The 17,099-nt window shown below is 41.8% G+C and overlaps 2 protein-coding genes across 3 annotated transcripts; both read left to right on the top strand.

Moving 5' to 3' along the window:
* The first annotated feature begins 444 nt into the window (after window positions 1-444).
* Window positions 445-10,867, top strand: sgk3 (serum/glucocorticoid regulated kinase family member 3). 2 transcript variants are annotated; one of them, XM_079292273.1, is made up of 17 exons: window positions 445-604; window positions 3,887-4,058; window positions 4,143-4,226; window positions 4,346-4,418; window positions 4,551-4,626; window positions 4,874-4,952; window positions 5,219-5,268; window positions 5,517-5,574; window positions 5,894-5,977; window positions 6,074-6,205; window positions 6,755-6,867; window positions 7,352-7,388; window positions 7,844-7,930; window positions 8,247-8,342; window positions 8,582-8,737; window positions 8,945-9,034; window positions 9,955-10,867. In XM_079292273.1, the coding sequence occupies exons 2-17, from the start codon at window positions 3,969-3,971 to the stop codon at window positions 10,123-10,125; spliced, it is 1,476 nt and encodes a 491-aa protein (XP_079148399.1). In that variant the 5' UTR covers window positions 445-604; window positions 3,887-3,968; the 3' UTR covers window positions 10,126-10,867. The 2 variants fall into 2 exon arrangements, with proteins under 2 accessions (XP_079148399.1, XP_079148398.1); XM_079292272.1 differs by having other exon boundaries at window positions 445-609.
* Window positions 10,868-11,386: 519 nt separating this feature from the next.
* mcmdc2 (minichromosome maintenance domain containing 2) lies at window positions 11,387-16,999 on the top strand (the record flags this gene model as incomplete). Its single annotated transcript, XM_079292353.1, has 14 exons — window positions 11,387-11,474; window positions 12,014-12,144; window positions 12,231-12,290; window positions 12,375-12,570; window positions 12,683-12,805; window positions 12,924-13,025; window positions 14,064-14,192; window positions 14,301-14,538; window positions 14,626-14,831; window positions 14,958-15,124; window positions 15,539-15,718; window positions 15,828-15,961; window positions 16,353-16,462; window positions 16,833-16,999. 14 exons carry the CDS (start codon window positions 11,387-11,389, stop codon window positions 16,997-16,999), a joined length of 2,031 nt encoding a protein of 676 aa, XP_079148479.1.
* Between the last annotated feature and the right edge of the window lie 100 nt (window positions 17,000-17,099).

Here is a 17,099-nt window from a genome sequence, read left to right as displayed (position 1 = left end):
TTACGTTAAAGCAGTAATCCGAAAATATAAAACTGATAAATAATAATAATAATAAACAGTCCAGGATTCGAAATATTACTTACGCAATAGTATAGATAGAAGTATGAACACAAAGATGTACGCAAATAATGAAAAATAAAACACACTGTGCAGTAAAGGTTATAATATTATCAAACCACTGGACTGATAATATGTATGCATTAATTACTGGAATTGAAATTTAAGTACAAGTACCTAAACATTTTATTTTAGTGCTGAAGTAAATGTATGAGCAACGTTCTCTACCTATATTTTGAAATGCAGTACCGGAAGTGCACTGGTGTATTGTGTCCGGCCTGATAGTGGCTGCAGTTGAGAAGTCCCGTGACAAATTTCATTGGAACTTTGTACGGCCAACCAGGACTGATGCTTCCTGCTTCCCCCACTTACTTGACAGACGCTTATGGACAGCAAGACAATTCACATTCAGTTTGAGGCTTTAGGGGCTTTTTGTTTTACCGAATCGAAACTGGAAAAACGTTCGTTTTACCGACAGTTTAAATGGTGTGGAGCGAAAAAGCCTCACTGGACCTACGGAAATAGATGAACAACGCACCAAAATACTGTAAGGTACGTGATGTTCATGGAAACGTTACGTTACCTTGTTCTCGGTTTGCTAACATTGCCTATCTGTAAGACAAAAACTAACACTACCTAACGTTACCATAAGAAACTCAAGTAACAATACAAGTAACCAAACGTTGTTTGGCGGTAACGTTAGTAGTAAAATGATGACTGTTCGCTATTACACAACATTCACTTTTTTATCTGCTCTAAGACAACACTAACTAAGCAGAAGTTTAGCCGAAGCTAAATAACTTAAACCAAGTTAAATCAGCGCACGCTACTTTGTTGTTTACAGTTTGTATTCCATGTTGGATCATGTCTAACCTTTAATTTCGGAACGGTATTTTATGTGTGTGTGTTTGTGTGTGTGTGTGTGTGTGTGTGTGTGTGTTCAGCTCCTTCCTCGGGCTCGTTTTGTTCTCTCCTTGGCAGGAGACGGTCTACTGTTTCCTGTAATACACGTGATATGCACCGAGATTAAGAAACAAAAACAAAAGAAAATTCCCAGTGTGAGCATACACACGCACACGGCCTCAGGTGAAAGTTTAGCAGACGGATCAGCCATAAGTAAGCTGAACTAGGCGAGGCCTTCTCGCGTTCCAGGGACATGTTCTCCTCCCCCATGATTGTTCTCCGCCCCCATGATTGTTCTCCGCCTGTGGAGATGATGTGTCAGAGACCTCATTGGTTGTTAACACGAATCCCCACGTTGGGTGTTGAGTCAGCTGTGGTATGGACAGTGGCATGCAGGCATTTATAAGTTGGGTATTCTTGGTAATCCTTGTTCTCTGTTGACAATATTTCAACTCTGTTTTGTGGAAACCTGCTTATTTTCTGCTTGTAGTTATTTGGGAGGTTCAAAACTGGTTCATTGATGCAACAGGTGTCTATTAAGAACTTGGTTTTTACATTTTGTCACGATGGCGAGATGGATTTTACTATTAGAGTGCTCTATACATCTGTGAAAATGCTGGTGTGGAAGTTTAACAACACCAGCCAACAGTAGTTCAAATCTCGTATGTAGACCTGATTCGCAGATAAGTTGCTGAATCAGCTTGATCTCTTTGAATTGTCATTTTCAGTGCTCGAGCTGATTCGTCAGCGCTATAGTTTTGCAGACGGTGAGCTGTCTGGACGGTGGGGTCAGGTTAGGAGTTTGTCCAGATGCTGAGGTCGGTTGCAGGCACAGAGGTTGACTGAGTTCATGCCCCTCACACGTCTCCAGCTGCATCCTTCCTCAATCAGAGACCGGTCTCCGTTGCATTATAATGAGATATGTCGAGAATAATGTTCACGTTATTCAGTTTCATCTCACATGTTACAGATTTACACGTGTCCACACTTTGTCAAATTTTGCTTTTTTAAAGTTGAAAGTACCTGGACATAATAAAGGTTATAATTGACAGCTCCTCTGCAATGGGTTGTCTTCCTATTCTCATTCCTGTATTCTGTATTCCTCTGTTTATCAGTGGATAAATGCCCGCTTGAGCTTTCAAATCTGATTTAACATCGCAGGGCTTTGTTTTGTTCTCGTTTGCCATGCATGATGCGCAGCCATACACACAGAAAAAAATATATGTTCAACATCCTCCAAGGATATCCACAGGCAAGGATGTGTCTTTGAGCTAAGCAGGAAGAACTGCTATTTCTGATCCTGTAGTAGTCCACTGTATTTGCGCCTGTCAGCACAAGTTAAATCATGTCGTCGCGTGAGCGCAGGGCTTAAACTGCGGCCAGAGAATGTGCTTAACATTAATCTTGTTCCTTTTCATACTCCATTATGCCTTTGCCTAGTGGGTGTGGTGAGCGGCAGCATTCCATATGAAGGAGAAGCTGGAAATGGAAGTTGTGCAAAGATAGTCCTAGCTTTATTCTCCCTTGAACAAAACTATTTCTGGAATGTTAAACAGCGGGTCCCATCCAGTGACGTAGAGAGTGTGTTCACCTTGAAAACACGCACAGATGTGTCGCAGCTCGGGGGAAATATCCAACCGTGTTTATGTTCACCAGCCACAGGACAACAAACCACCAGCACAGGTTTAAACACACAACGCTGTCGGACTGTTTCCTGGTCACCTGGTAATAACAGCCAACGTGTATCATGTGCATGTTGCTGCTGAAGATATCGCTTTGACAAGAGCGTAAACTATTACTCGAGCGATCGGTCTGTTGACAAAATAATGTACTATTTTGATAATCGATTTTTGTCCAATAAACTAACAAGACATGTTTTAAGATGTCTACTCGGGCTCTAAGACACGGTGATGGGCTTTCTTTGCGGTACACATACAAACAATTTATAACATCAACATAGAAAATGATGAAACAAGTTAAATGAAAGACAATTGTGATCGAGAAACGGTTAATGTTATTGGTCTCTTTGTGGAAAGTGAAAGAAAGTTGAAAAGAGAAAGAAGAGGCGAGTGACACATGCATTTTAAAGAGGGACCCTCAGCCCAACGTGAGCAGAATGAGATGTCTCTTCGGGATGCGTTCAAGAGCGATGTGCAGCAGGACAGCGTTGCTTCACCGCAGGTTTTGTCAACATACACGGCGGCGACGACGGTTGCGGCTTGGAAAGACAAAAACTACCGAACAAACTATGCTGAGCTCACCAACGACACACAATGAACCAGTGAGGGCCGCGGACAAAGGGCTTTGTAGACAAATAAACGGACACAGTTAGATAACTCACGATGAAGGAAAGGAGATATGCATCTGTGTGTGTGTGTGTGTGTGCGTGATTCATTCAGATCGCACCGTGTTTACCCTCCACATAATCATGTCCTCGGGTCTGCTTCTCCACCTTCAGGATACCGAGGTCTTGACCTTTTTGTTCACACTGTTGTGAGGCGGAGGAGTCTAGCTGCACCTCAGCAGTGACTTTTATGTCTCTCTTTCAACGTGGAAGAGCGACTCCGGGGGGGTCTTACTCTTAACCGTTTGTGTAACTCCAGCTTCAAAGACCACCGGGAAGGTTATTTAAAAATACCTTTCTGCTGACCGGAGCCGGGGAGAATGTCACGGACCCAGCATGGAGGAGAGCGCGTGTCTGTGTGTGCATGAATGAGCGCTGGTGGCTTGTTTGTGCCATCACATACTGAAGAAGAGTCTGCAGATGGAGACTAGAAAACCATACAAATAACAGTTAAAACAATTGCTTCTGGGATGAACGGTTATCATATCAGGTGTGCAGGCTTTAAACGTGCAGAGAGCAAGAACACCACCAGTTTCACTTCCTCAATAACAGAGTGGTGTGTACTCTTTTTCTCCTTTGCAGAAGTGACCCATGATGGGCCAGCTGTATGGTTGAAGTCTCACCCTGAGGAGGACACATCGCTTTCGGAAGTTGCCCCTTTTAAATGCCCCATAAGATGGAGGAGCAGTCCAGTCAACCCAACGTCAGCATACCCTGCCACAACGAGCAGATGGACAAGAAAAAGCGTTACACCGTGCGTGAAAAATGAGCATGGCATTATAATAAGTGACTACATTAGCATGTGTTTACATGGACTTTCTTTGCCCTTTTTCTTCAGGTTTACAAAGTAATAGTTAATGTTGGACAACAGGAATGGTTTGTCTTCAGACGGTATGCAGAGTTTGATAAACTCTACAACACAGTGAGTGGTGGATTCATGTCATAACGAACACATTGCATGTTACTTAACATTCCCGTAGTCTTTGATTCTCTGGCTTTTGTGACATGCTGTTGACATTGCCGCTCTCTCATATAATGCAGTTAAGGAAACAGTTCCCAGCTATGAACTTGAAAATTCCTGCCAAGAGGATATTTGGGGACAATTTTGACCCCGGTGAGTGTTCACACAAAGGCTGATTCATGACAGAATCCTAATACCTGATGTTTTAAAAAGAATAAATGCAGTTTTCTTTGCTTTGATCCATGCTGCGAGTGTTTTTAAACCGTGTCTGCATCTGCCCAACAGAGTTCATCAAGCAAAGGAGAGCAGGGCTGCATGAGTTCATCAAGCGACTTGTCTCACACCCTGAGCTCTGCAACCAGTGAGTGTTTCAGTTCTCACAGTCGCTGCATTACATCACATTGTACTTTGAATGGGTTCAATCATCTGAATCCGAAAAAAAAAAAAAAAAAAAAAACCCAATGAGATGAAATTTGTTTTCGCCGTGCTTCACTCGCCGTGAATTACATTTGAATAAGACGGAGAGTGTTCTGCGCTTGTCACGCTTTACCTGCTGATGTCACTTTATCTCTGTTATTTCACTTCTTGGTCCCTCTTCACCTTCACAGGCCAGATGTGAGGACCTTCCTGCTGATGGACAAAATGCAAAACTTTTCCGACGCCTCTGAGGACGAAGATGACAAATCAGTAAATTAGCCACCAATTCTGATGGATCAATATCTGTTTTTCTACGTGTGTGTTTTAGTTTTACTGCGGACTACATCTTTTCAGTTTGTGTGTTGGATCGTCCAGATGTAGTCGTTAGGTCTTCTACCACTAACAGCCTATCTAGACTTAAAATAAATATAGATAGTGAACAAATGCCCCTTATGTTGCTGTTGTAGCTCAGATAAAGGAGTCTTTGGTTGGTATTTACATCTAATATCGAAAATGTTTTCTCTGCTGTTTAACAGAACAACTCTACCTCCAGAAACATCAACCTGGGACCCTCTGGAAATCCACAGTATGTTCAACCTGGTTATATTTCATGGCATTGTGTATATTTACAACCTATTGATATATTTACATGTTATATTTGTATTTGCACTCACATATTTGCAGTCTGTCCTGCTGCTGCACGACAATCCCTCGGATTGTTTTCTATTGACTCAAATGCGCTTTAACAAGCCGTCCCGCTGTCTTTATGAACCTTGAGATCGTGTAATCGTTTTTACGTGCACTGTAATGAATGTGCTGTGCTTTTCATTTCAGGGCCAAGCCCACAGACTTCGACTTTTTAAAAGTCATAGGAAAGGGGAGTTTTGGGAAGGTACGTGAACAACACAATAATGCAAAGTACAGTTGCTTTCTGTTCACCTCAGAGAGAAAACACAATGTATGATCTGTTTAGATGAACTGTTGAATGTAATAGTTCTATTCTGTAAATATATTTGTTATGCTTCAACGATTACATTAGTGATCTTTAGAAGTGTTTCCGTGTTGTCGTTTTCTATTGGGGGAGCAAATAAGTTTTAGTTCTGCTTGTGCTGACCTTTCCATGTAAGAAGTGAGAATCGGATCTGGAATAACTACGCTTGCACTGTTTAAACTGTTGATGCAATGTTGCCTTTTTACTCCTTGTGACGCAGGTTTTCCTTGCAAAACTAAAACATGATGAAAAGTATTATGCTGTCAAGGTTTTACAGAAAAAGGTCATCCTCAACAGAAAAGAGGTAACTCTCCCATCAAACATGACCCTGACTCTATCCATATTCCAGGCACGTGTATGTGAATTGTAATTCTTTTAATTAATCGCGCCTCCCAATCAGCAAAAGCACATCATGGCTGAGCGCAACGTGCTGCTGAAGAATGTGAAACACCCTTTCCTGGTCGGGCTCCATTATTCCTTCCAGACCACAGACAAGTTGTACTTCGTCTTGGATTTTGTCAATGGAGGAGAAGTGAGTCATTTCGGATTTGTGAATAATGTGCTCGCGCAGACATGAGTCATGAGTTTGAGGAGAAGCTGAGAATTGCAGTAATACAGGAAGTTTGGATGACATAGCTTTAAGAGCAGCACTGTTGCTGGTTAGCACACCCTCCGTGTGTGAAGATCCCCTCCGAGATCACGACATCGCTGAAGACACACCGAGTGTGACTTCCTCTGTACATCTCATCAAGTGTGATCGGCCTTTTTAAAGCTGCCATGTGTGACTGACTGTGTGAGAGTGACTCACTATGATCTGCATCCCAGTAAACCTTTCCCTTCAGAATAAGAGAACGACAAAGACCAGTAATGTGAATGAAATCAGGTCAATATTTACGCTTTCTGTGGAGATTAAAAAGGTATTTTGTATACATAAGATAAAGGGCTGCCAAAGGCACTGCAGACATTAAAGTATCTTTGTCACGTTTAAATATTGGGTTTCTGCCCTCGTTGTGGTACATAGTCCTACAATACAGTTACCATGTAATTCATTCCCAACATCACTTTTTTTTTTTTATTCCAGCTTTTCTTCCATCTTCAAAAAGAGCGGACCTTCCCTGAGCCCAGAGCAAAGTTCTACATTGCTGAGATGGCAAGTGCACTGGGATACCTGCATTCGCTCAACATTGTTTACAGGTTTGTTTCATCAAACATGGAATTAGGAGTGCTTTTTCAGTAACAGGACATGTACATGTGTTCAGTGGTCAAAAAGTCCTTAATCCTGTTTTTGTTATATGTGTGTGACACATGCTGGCCTCACTCACATGATGAGTCTTCAAGGCCATAGCAGACTTTTTTTTGGGGGGGGGGGGGGGGGGGGTTAACATCCTGAAAACAAAAGTACACTCTACAATTAGACTTGGTGTGTTTCTTTAAGGCTGATTCTTATTATTTTATTTTTTTTTGTTATCTGCCAGATTTATATTCCTGAAATTATAGAGATGTGCTTGAAGCAGCATTTAGATCTTCATACAGGGACTACAATATAAATAAATGTATATTTTAATAGTAATATATGTATAATAAATCAGGGATATAGGGTTGCAATTGGGTCATTTTTGTACCTGTGTTTTGTACCTGTTCTTACTGAAATTCATTAATTGGTGCTGATTTCATTCAGAGACTTGAAGCCAGAAAACATCCTCCTTGACCACGAAGTGAGTATTCCTATTATTTAACCAAGTACAATGCTTTGTAATTGATATATAATCACTATAGCACATTTATCTTGAATACACCTGGATGGCACAGCACCTACTTACTTAAAGTTTGATATTACGTTGGACAATACAACACTCATTTAAGACTCTACAGCACAAATGTCATTCTCTTCCGGTCATGTTTGTACCGCCGGTGTTATTTCCAGTTCCAGCTGGACAGAATGCGTGTGATTGGATTAGGTCTCGGTCATGATTTCCCTGCCTGGCCTTATTGAGAAAGTGAGGGACCGGTGAATGGGACTGACTGAGCTACACTGCAGCCAACATTCCGGGGCAACAATAGAATCCTCAGTCCCCGGGGATAATGAGCTGCTTGTGCGGCACATGTTGTCTAAAACCATCTCTCTCTCTGTGTGTGTGTGTGTGTGTGTGTGTGTGTGTCTCTTTTAAAGGGGCATATCGTTTTGACGGACTTCGGATTGTGCAAGGAAGGCATTTCGCAGACAGACACCACCACTACATTTTGTGGAACGCCTGAGGTATTGCAGCCTTGATTTGATTGTTTACATGTAACAATTTTGCACCGGGGGCGTTCCAAAGAAGTCTCACCTTCTGTGTCGAAAGGTAATAATCATTCACAGTCTTTGGAACGTAGTGTGGTTAATGATTAAAGTACGAGTGTATTCCTTCTTGAGGCTATACTGCTGCCTGTGTAGGGCTATGAGTCACCCTTTCCAGAGAGCAAAATAGGCATTCATGAGCAGTAATCGATGATATGCATTTGGTTGGTGTAGCTTCAGCCAGAAGCGAAATTTCTGCATTATAGTATTGTGTTTGTGTGCTTCTTCTGACCAGTACTTGGCTCCAGAAGTCCTGAGGAAGCAGCCGTATGATAACACAGTGGACTGGTGGTGTCTGGGTTCAGTGCTGTATGAAATGCTCTTTGGACTGGTGAGTTTTCACTCTGAGCACACTTTGTTTTCTAAATATCCGAATGCATTTCACTTATTTTAGCAGGAAGTGATTATTATGGTTTTTAGGGAGCTACTTATGCAGACAAAGCTTTTTTAATTTTAACATGATGCACTGGTAAACTGCAGCAAATGACCATTTATTTTAGCGCTTAATGTTAGAGCACCTCATTGTACTGTCACAAGCCTCGACTTGTCTCTTTTTCTTTCATATCCTAGCCGCCGTTCTACAGCCGGGACACGCATGAAATGTACGACAACATCCTCCACAAGCCGTTGGTGATGCGTGCTGGTGCGTCCAGCACCGCCTGGTCTCTCCTGCAGGGCCTGCTGGAGAAAGACGGCACACACAGACTGGGGTCTCGGGATGACTTTGTGAGTGAGAACTGTTCAGCCTGCTAACACTGCTCAGATACAGACACTTCATGTGTAGCACAAGGTTTGGGCTCCCTCTGGTGGCCAATCGGTGTCTATCACGTCACAGCTGCTAATGCATTACAGATAATCAGTCATTGGCTTTTAATCAACTGACTTTCTATGAATAAAATAATTGTTTTTTTATTTTTTATTCTACATTTTCAGAATGAGATCAAAGCACACAGCTTCTTCTCCTCCATCAACTGGGATGACCTCGAACAGAAGAAGATCCCGTCCCCATTCACGCCAAATGTGGTAAATATTTTAGTTTCTTGTCCAAAAATCTGAACCATACAGGTATTTTACAGTACCATGACTTCTGAAGTCTGTCATATATGTTCCTGGTTTGAACAAAAGACTTGAATGAGCAACTCTCTGATACTCTCAACAAAGACAGAACATGACAAACCTCTTTGCAGGCCCTTTTCACAGCAGCGTTTTGACGTGCTCTTGCAGGATAAACACAGGTGTAATTAATAACATTAATTATGGCCCTGCTCCATACAGGTGGGCCAGGGCTCTGGTATTGTGCATGCAGGCTTGCTGGAATGGCGGTGACACATTAAACCATCAATTACAGCTGTGAAAAGGGCATGTTGTATTTGACTGCACTGTATTTTCACAGGTGTTTCAAGTTAACAGTGTAAATGCCAAATTATGTAATTATTTGGGTAGACTTAATTTCAGTAATGTGAAGTTTTCTCTTAAGTTTTAAAACTAATTTTTTTTTCTTCCTTTCTTTATTTGAATGCCCATTTATTACATATATTTGGCTCCTTTTATTTATTTGTAGTGGCATATAGTGCAACAGTACAATTATAAAGGGACATATCCTTTCACAACATTGTCATCCTAGACCCATATTCCCTCAAACCAGGGCTCCTGTGTGTCCACTAAATAATATCCACTACTACTATCCACTGGCATTCCTCTTCGATGTAATTGACATAGTCTGGCACACATGGAAGAATTGGCAAGTTGAACGTGGAATTAATTTGTCATAGAAACTGCTTTATCCCATTTGAAAGCACTTTGTAAAATCAAGTTGTAACTGCTGTTTTGTTGTCAAATTAAGTCGTTTTTGTGAATACACGTGTGGTTTGATTTGTATTTATTCCATGAACCCTAATATGACCCATGTTCTCTTCCCCCCCCCCCCCCCAATGTTTTTACAGAGCTCTTACTGTGACATCTCAAACTTTGATCCTGAGTTTACTGATGAGATGGTCCCCAACTCCATCTGCTGGTCTAAAGACTATTCCATAGTCAACGCCAGTGTAATGGAGGCCGACGATGCCTTTGTGGGCTTCTCTTATGCTCCAGCTCCTGATGACTCTTTCCTATGAAACATTCCCAGTGAGGTCCTCGGTTGCCTTCACCATCATAACTTCTTTTGACTAAAGGGAAGAATTTATACCATGGATAACTTGTTCTATGAAGCCAAAGCAAGCAGCTGAGACGGAACAGTACTTAAAACATATTTTGTTTGGAACAAAGAGTGCCAGAAAAATCTTTATTTTTTACCAATTTGTATTTATATGAATATATATATATTATAAATATACATGACAGATGATATTTTTAATAATTAAGGACAGCCAACCTCTATTAATGTTATATCTGGTGGTTTCTAAAATGAGCCTTTTATAAAGACTTAAATTTGTCCCTTAAATTAAATCAATAAGCAGTTTTCTGAAAAACTTGAACAATTCACTGGACTTAAAATCACACCATTTGACTGTCAATGGAAGTATGTTTGTCCATGTAATTACTGTAAAATATATAATTATGTATCGTATTCATTTTAACAAAGCTGGAAATAGGGATTACTTGAGACCACTGAGTAAAGCATTTTGGTTTATAGGTCACATTTGTAAAAAAGAAAAAGAGAAATGTCTTGTACTCCTTCAGTTACCTCTGTTTGTCTTTAAATATTGAGTGCATTTTTTTATTGGATTGTTTGTGTTTATTTCCTTGCTATTCTTGCCTTAACACATTTATTCTTAACTGCAGAAATTTAAAATCCACAATGCTTTGCTTCGCCTGACAATTAAGTAGGCTTATACTCTTGCACAGTAATAAAAGATATCAAAGAAAAATAGTTTGAGTGTCTGTATTTAATCATCATTTTAGAATTTGCAATAACTTTGTTTTAGTCTTAATTGAACATTGTGAACAGACATGCAGCAGGTCATCAACATTCTTACACAAATTAAAATATGTAAAAGAGGTAGATGGCAATCAAATGAAATGGGGAAAAGTAAGTACATTAAATATAAAAGGAATCTATACCTAATAAATAAACAATAATATAACCATGTCGTTCACTTTTATTTGTCATAATGTGTCTGTACAAATTGATTTCAATAAGAAAAATATTAAAGTTTGAGAAGGACTGAGAACCTTGCATGTGAACTGAACAACTACAAGTATAAGATTTGTTTTTATCTAATACATTATTCAATTATTACACTTAATCGCATCATATCTGCTGAGTGGTCAAGCAACGTGGTTGAAGCTAGCGCGCCAAAAGATGGTCATCAAACGTCGACATTCTAGATTATAGCAGAATACTACTTACTTACCATTGAGGTTAAACTGTCTGACATGTTGTCCTTAAAAGAAGCAGTTCTGGTCTATTTAGACAGAAGCGGTGGCCTCCAGAAACTGGTCGAAGATTGTAAACCATTAAACGGTAGGCCTGCTTCGATGAAAGACAGCTAACACAATTGGCATTAGCTGACTTTTAACTAGCGTTAGCTGACTTTTAGCTAACATTAGCTGACGTTAGCTGGCTTTTAGCTAACATTAGCTGGCTTTTAGCTAACATTAGCTGACTTTTAGCTAACATTAGCTAACATTAGCTGACTTTTAGCTAACATTAGCTGACGTTAGCTGACTTTTAGCTAACATTAGCTGACTTTTAGCTAACGTTAGCTGACATTTAGCTGACGTTAGCTAACAGCAATTGTGTTTTTTAACCTTACAAGCTAAATTAAAAATATTAGTTTATTTTTTATTTTGCACAATTCAAACAATAGAACAAACAAACAAAACAGAGATAAATGAATATCACAGTGCAGGAAGAGGCAAAAAGCCAACTGGGCTATAGGTGAAGCCTCCACCTATATAATATTAAAGTTTTACAATATTACAGAGAACATAAGCTAGAACCACCACTACCAATGTTAAGCTAGTCATTCAACTTTGCTCACTTTTGCCCCTCCTTTCCAGAAACCCACCAGATTGAGGCAGTCTATAGGTTTTGTATCAGTGTGAATCCTTCTGATGTGATAGAGGTGGATCCTGTACTGGGTGACCGTGTCCTGTGTGATCCTCTAGGAGCCACCGCTTTGTTTCAGTCTGTAAGTGAAAACTGAGTGAGCTAGCTAACAATGAAATGTCAACTTTTACTCTAAGGTTAACTACAATTGCCTAATTCCTCATTCAGGTGTGCTTCCTGGCCATAAAGACACTTTCACTTGTTGAAAAAATACACACGGAGAGTCAGGTATGAATACATGTGGCAACTACAGTTCTTCCTTCCCCACTGGTTTTGACTCTAACAATGTGTCCTCTGATTGTTCCCTTTGAGGTGAATGTGATTCTGAAGTTGACACATCTGCCTCCATTCCCCGAGTACACGTTGGACCTTTGTAGTTTTCCTCGTGGCCACGGGCCCATGAGGCCCGTCTCCATGGAGGGCCTGGCCATCGCCATGACCAGGGTCACGAAATACACCCAGGGGGCCAGGTTCCTCTGCATCAATGATGAATGTCCCTGCTCTACAGGTACATCTGTTCCTCATGTTAAAGATCACAGTCAGTTGGTTGTGTACACACAAACTGGCATTCCTAAAAATTGGATTCACATTTGATTTCATTTCTTGGATGCTGACTCTAGGGTTTCACCACATTCGCGTCCATGCACCTGGAGCCACAGAGTCGGCCACCGTGAGAAACGACTTCAGCTGCGTGATGTGCAGCTCCCCACTGAAAGAGGACGTGAAGTTCAGAGTGTTGGGAGGTGAGAGTGATGCCTCCGAATCTCGCAGGAGATGTCTGAATTCATACACGAGTTCAAAAGGGAACTGTGTCCATTGTTATAATTTACTATCTTTGCAAATGTGTCTTTGTGGGGACAGACAAACAGCTTGTGGAGCTGATCCACATCAAAGCGCTGGATGCTCTAAGTGCCCATCAGCAAAGCTCACTCAGGTACCAGTCCGTCACCCTGTTTCTCAGAGGTAGGTGTGCATCACACAAGATTACTGAATGTATTGGCTTCATATTGCTCAAATATTGCGCCACTATAATTGCGTAATAATGCCCCCTGTAACAATGTCACACAGCCAACAAATAGATTGATTGCTGTGTAGCCGCATTCAATGTTAGAGTAAACAAAGCTATTAGCCTAATACCTTCTGCACAAACAGCAGTGTATACTTTCCTGAACTAAACAGCACTAAATCAGTTGATCTCCCTTTGGTGGAGTATGAATAGCCATCCCTGTCACATTTAAGAGATATTTTAAATGCAATGGCAGTGGTATATGGAGATAGATGGAGGCTGTCCATCTACCTGTTTGTTTGCATAGCATAGAATCAATGAGACTTTTTTTAGTTGAACTGGGTTAAAAGGCTCAGTTTTCATTTGCGAGTCAACATCTTAAAGGAGGTAGTGTGCTGTAGATTAACATCCTCATAGTTTCAACGGGTATTATTTGTTTGTAAAATCATTTCCTCATCCATTATAGTCACTCCCAGTGCTGAATAATGAGGTTGTAATAGCTTATATTTACACACAGTCAGACATATTGAGGTTTGTCATTAATTTTCTCCGGTTTTTCTAAATGAGGCTCACTTTGGAGCACAAACTTAGTGGGGGAGAGTTCAAATAAATAGATTTTTGGTGCAGCCAGCCGCACACGCAGTGCCTCATGGTGGTATATTAAGTGTTCCTGTCCCCTCTAATAACATTGTCAAGCTAGCACCCCTGGGAGCCGAGCAAATCTCAGCACTTGGATTAGCATATTCTGTTGACCCAGTCCTGTAGAGGAACTCAATACACTGGGTTCCCGTTACTAAACATATATGTTAATAAGTGCAAGGAACACTCATTAGCTGGCCGTGCAATTCTTACACAGAGAAATCATTGTTCTGAAGGCCTCGCTCTGTGTTTCTCTTGGCAGTGGTTTGTAGGTGGCATGCATGTTTCTTCAATAATCACCAGACAGCACTGAACAACTCCTTTTTCTATTGCTTTGTTTCCTCCTATTCGTTCAGATGAGCTGTGCAATTCAATGAGAATCGGTCGGCTCTACCGGGTGTTGGGCATTCCTGCGCATGTGCAGCAGTGCAGCGGCATCACCTGGAGTGTAGAGGCGAACAGCGTCCAACCGTGGGAGCCAGAGTGTAAGGCAGTAAATCGTCTCATCGTATATCCACAGAAACACCAACCAGAGGCGTACTGATAACGTGTGAATCTTAACAAAACATCTGCCGTGTCTCACAACTCTACAGATCCCCATAAAGTCAGCGCCAGCTTCCAGCAGCTGTTGAAGGCCACGGCCGGTTTTCGCTGGAGGTTCTCTGCCGTCGTGGCTCACTGCTTCGGGTTGGACGTGGCTCCTCCGGGCCTCTACAACACCTTGAAGCTGAGCTTGTTGCTCAGCTTGGTGCAGAACAGAGCGGACGCAAAAGACACGTTTCACAATTTGGACCTGCTAGCCGTCACCGCTGACACTCTCATACTAGACAGGTAAACGTGGTCCTGCGTGACCCGACTTTGCGGCCCCCTTAGGTGATCGTTTCTTTAATCGTCCATGTTACCGTGTCTTTGTGCCAGACTGATGACATACAGCCTGAGCTTGGCGCGTCACGGGATCAGGCACCAGGCCTCGGGGGAGATGTTTGCATCTCTGTCCCGAGATGAACACGGAGCGGGCACTGCTAACATCCACGCCGGCTCCGCCCTGCTCGCCACGGGTGGCATTTGCATGCTGGGAGATCTGGGCTGTTACAAAAAGGAAAGGTTGGATGCCATTCAGTCAGGTAGAGCACCAAAGAGATTAACAATGCATTAGTTACAATTCATATCATGGATGAATTCTTTTAACACATAAAAAGCCAGTGAACTGCTCGTACAATGTTCTTTTCCTCCCTCTGAATCTTTCTCAGTTCTGGAGAGCTGCACAGTGTCCGTGTTCATCCCAGGGAAGAAGTACGGGGAGGATGCTGACCAGCAGCTTTCCTTTCCAGTCCACTGCAGCTTCTGGGCCCTCACAGACTCCACGGACGCCCCTCGGCGGTCTGGGAGAGCAGACTGCGCCATACTGGGAACAGCAGTGGGTTCAATCACAACATGGTGTTCTATTACCTGTGTATAGCTCTCTTTAAAACGTGGTTTGAATGTGCAATACCGGGTCTGCTTTGAGGTTTTTTGAGTTAGTGGATCTTAAGTTTGTGTGGTGTAAGACTGTGAGTTCACTGTTCCATTTCACTCAACTCAGATGTCTGTAGATAGTGCAGACAAAACAGGAAATTGAGACAATTTACTTTGCTTGAAGGAAGTGCCCTGCCCAGACAACATTACATAACAGCAGAGCCCTTTTTCTGTTGCATGGAGGTGAAAGGGTGCCAATAGACTGTATAAACTGTTAAATAGAAGTTTACTTTCTCACTTAAGAGTTTTGTCTCAGTAAAACCACACATTAGACATTACCCAGCTTTCCGATGCCCGGTCTCTTCTTTGCGAGCAGGAAATGGGTCCCGTACCAGTTCAGTTGGCAGACGCCTTCGGCCTGGTCATTCAGTGCAGGGATGTGGGGGGAGAGCAGGCCCTGCTGGCCCAGACCTTCCACACCCTCCAGCAGGCGGTGCAGCCGGGGAAACCCCTCTACCCGTCCTGCTGGGAGTTTTCTTCTCAGGACTACCAGGAGGTTAACACATGTTGCATTGCTGTTGTATTATAACAACTCTGCCCTTTATTTAAGTGTTTATACTGCAACCTTAAATTGCACTTGCTGCCCTTGATTCTGTGCCCTCCAGCTGGTGGCTCATGCACAGAGCGTACAGGTGGAGCTCAGCCCCGGAGCAGAGAAAATAATCCACGGTTACTACATGGCCAGCCGTAGGGTCCGAAAACAGAGCGGCAAGATGTCTGTGGCCTCTGTCAAACTGCTGTAAGTGCTCCACTGCAAACATGGAATATATGCATCTACTCCGTCTGTTACCACAACCAGAGTGCATGTCAAGCTTGTGAGTCCATGTCCAGTGTAATGTCACCATCATCCACTAGGTGGGGAGCTTTCAGCCAAACCTCACACTCCAGATGACTTTCATTTGGTTGTGACAAATCTTTCACTGTGGTAACATTTTATTTGGATATGAAAACGAATTGTTTTTCAACTGTAGGCCAAGCTGTAAATCTCAACATTTACCAGGTTTGATTACTTCAATTATCGGTTGCCATTGTACTTTTAACAATTTTACAGAGCTCATATTTATATAAGAAACTAAACATTGCTACTCATGCAATCTTCAAACATTCATTTTTCATGTTTTTTGTTGAAGGATCTCATTGGCTGAGGCTCACTGCAAGTTATGTCTCAGGACACAAGTCCTGGAAGAGGATGCCGTCATTGCTGTGCTCCTCTGTGAAAACTCAGTCACTCTCAAGCATGGTACAATATTTATCACCTCCCTCCAGTTTACTGACACAAGTACAGTACTTTCATAACCTGAAGTTAGAAATCACAGCCTACAGTTTGTACAAATTCAGATACATGTCCCATATATATATATATATACATATGTCCCATATATATATATCCATATATATATCTATCTATCTATCTATCTATCTATATCTTTTAATACTAGGATTATCCTTTGTGTAAAAAAAAAAAAAAAATCAAGTAAATTACATTTAAATTAAACAGCGTTAACATTTCCTTAATGGTCGTTTTATGCTGGCCCTGATATGTTGTCAATAAGCAATATGGAGGGCTTTAGGTAGAATAGTTTCAAAAGGCGGTTCATTTCTTCTTACAGGAGCCTCGGCACTCATTATTCCACCCAACGCAGTATTTCCTGGTGACCTGGGAGATGTGGAGGGTTTGCAGAGGAGAGACGAGACCCTGGATGAGCTCCACCAGAACATCCTACGCTTCATCTACACCTACGCACCAGGAGCAGGCGCATACATCACAGAGGAGTGAGACCGCAAAGATTAATACAGGTAGGCAGCACAAGATTATACCAACCAATTGATGAAATGGCATTTATTTTCATTCAAAGCTGTGGACTGAATCAATACAG

The sequence above is a fragment of the Melanostigma gelatinosum genome (assembly GCF_949748355.1).
Source record: "Melanostigma gelatinosum genome assembly, chromosome: 20".
Classification (NCBI taxonomy): domain Eukaryota; kingdom Metazoa; phylum Chordata; class Actinopteri; order Perciformes; family Zoarcidae; genus Melanostigma; species Melanostigma gelatinosum.
This window is presented reverse-complemented; position numbering and strand designations above follow the sequence as displayed.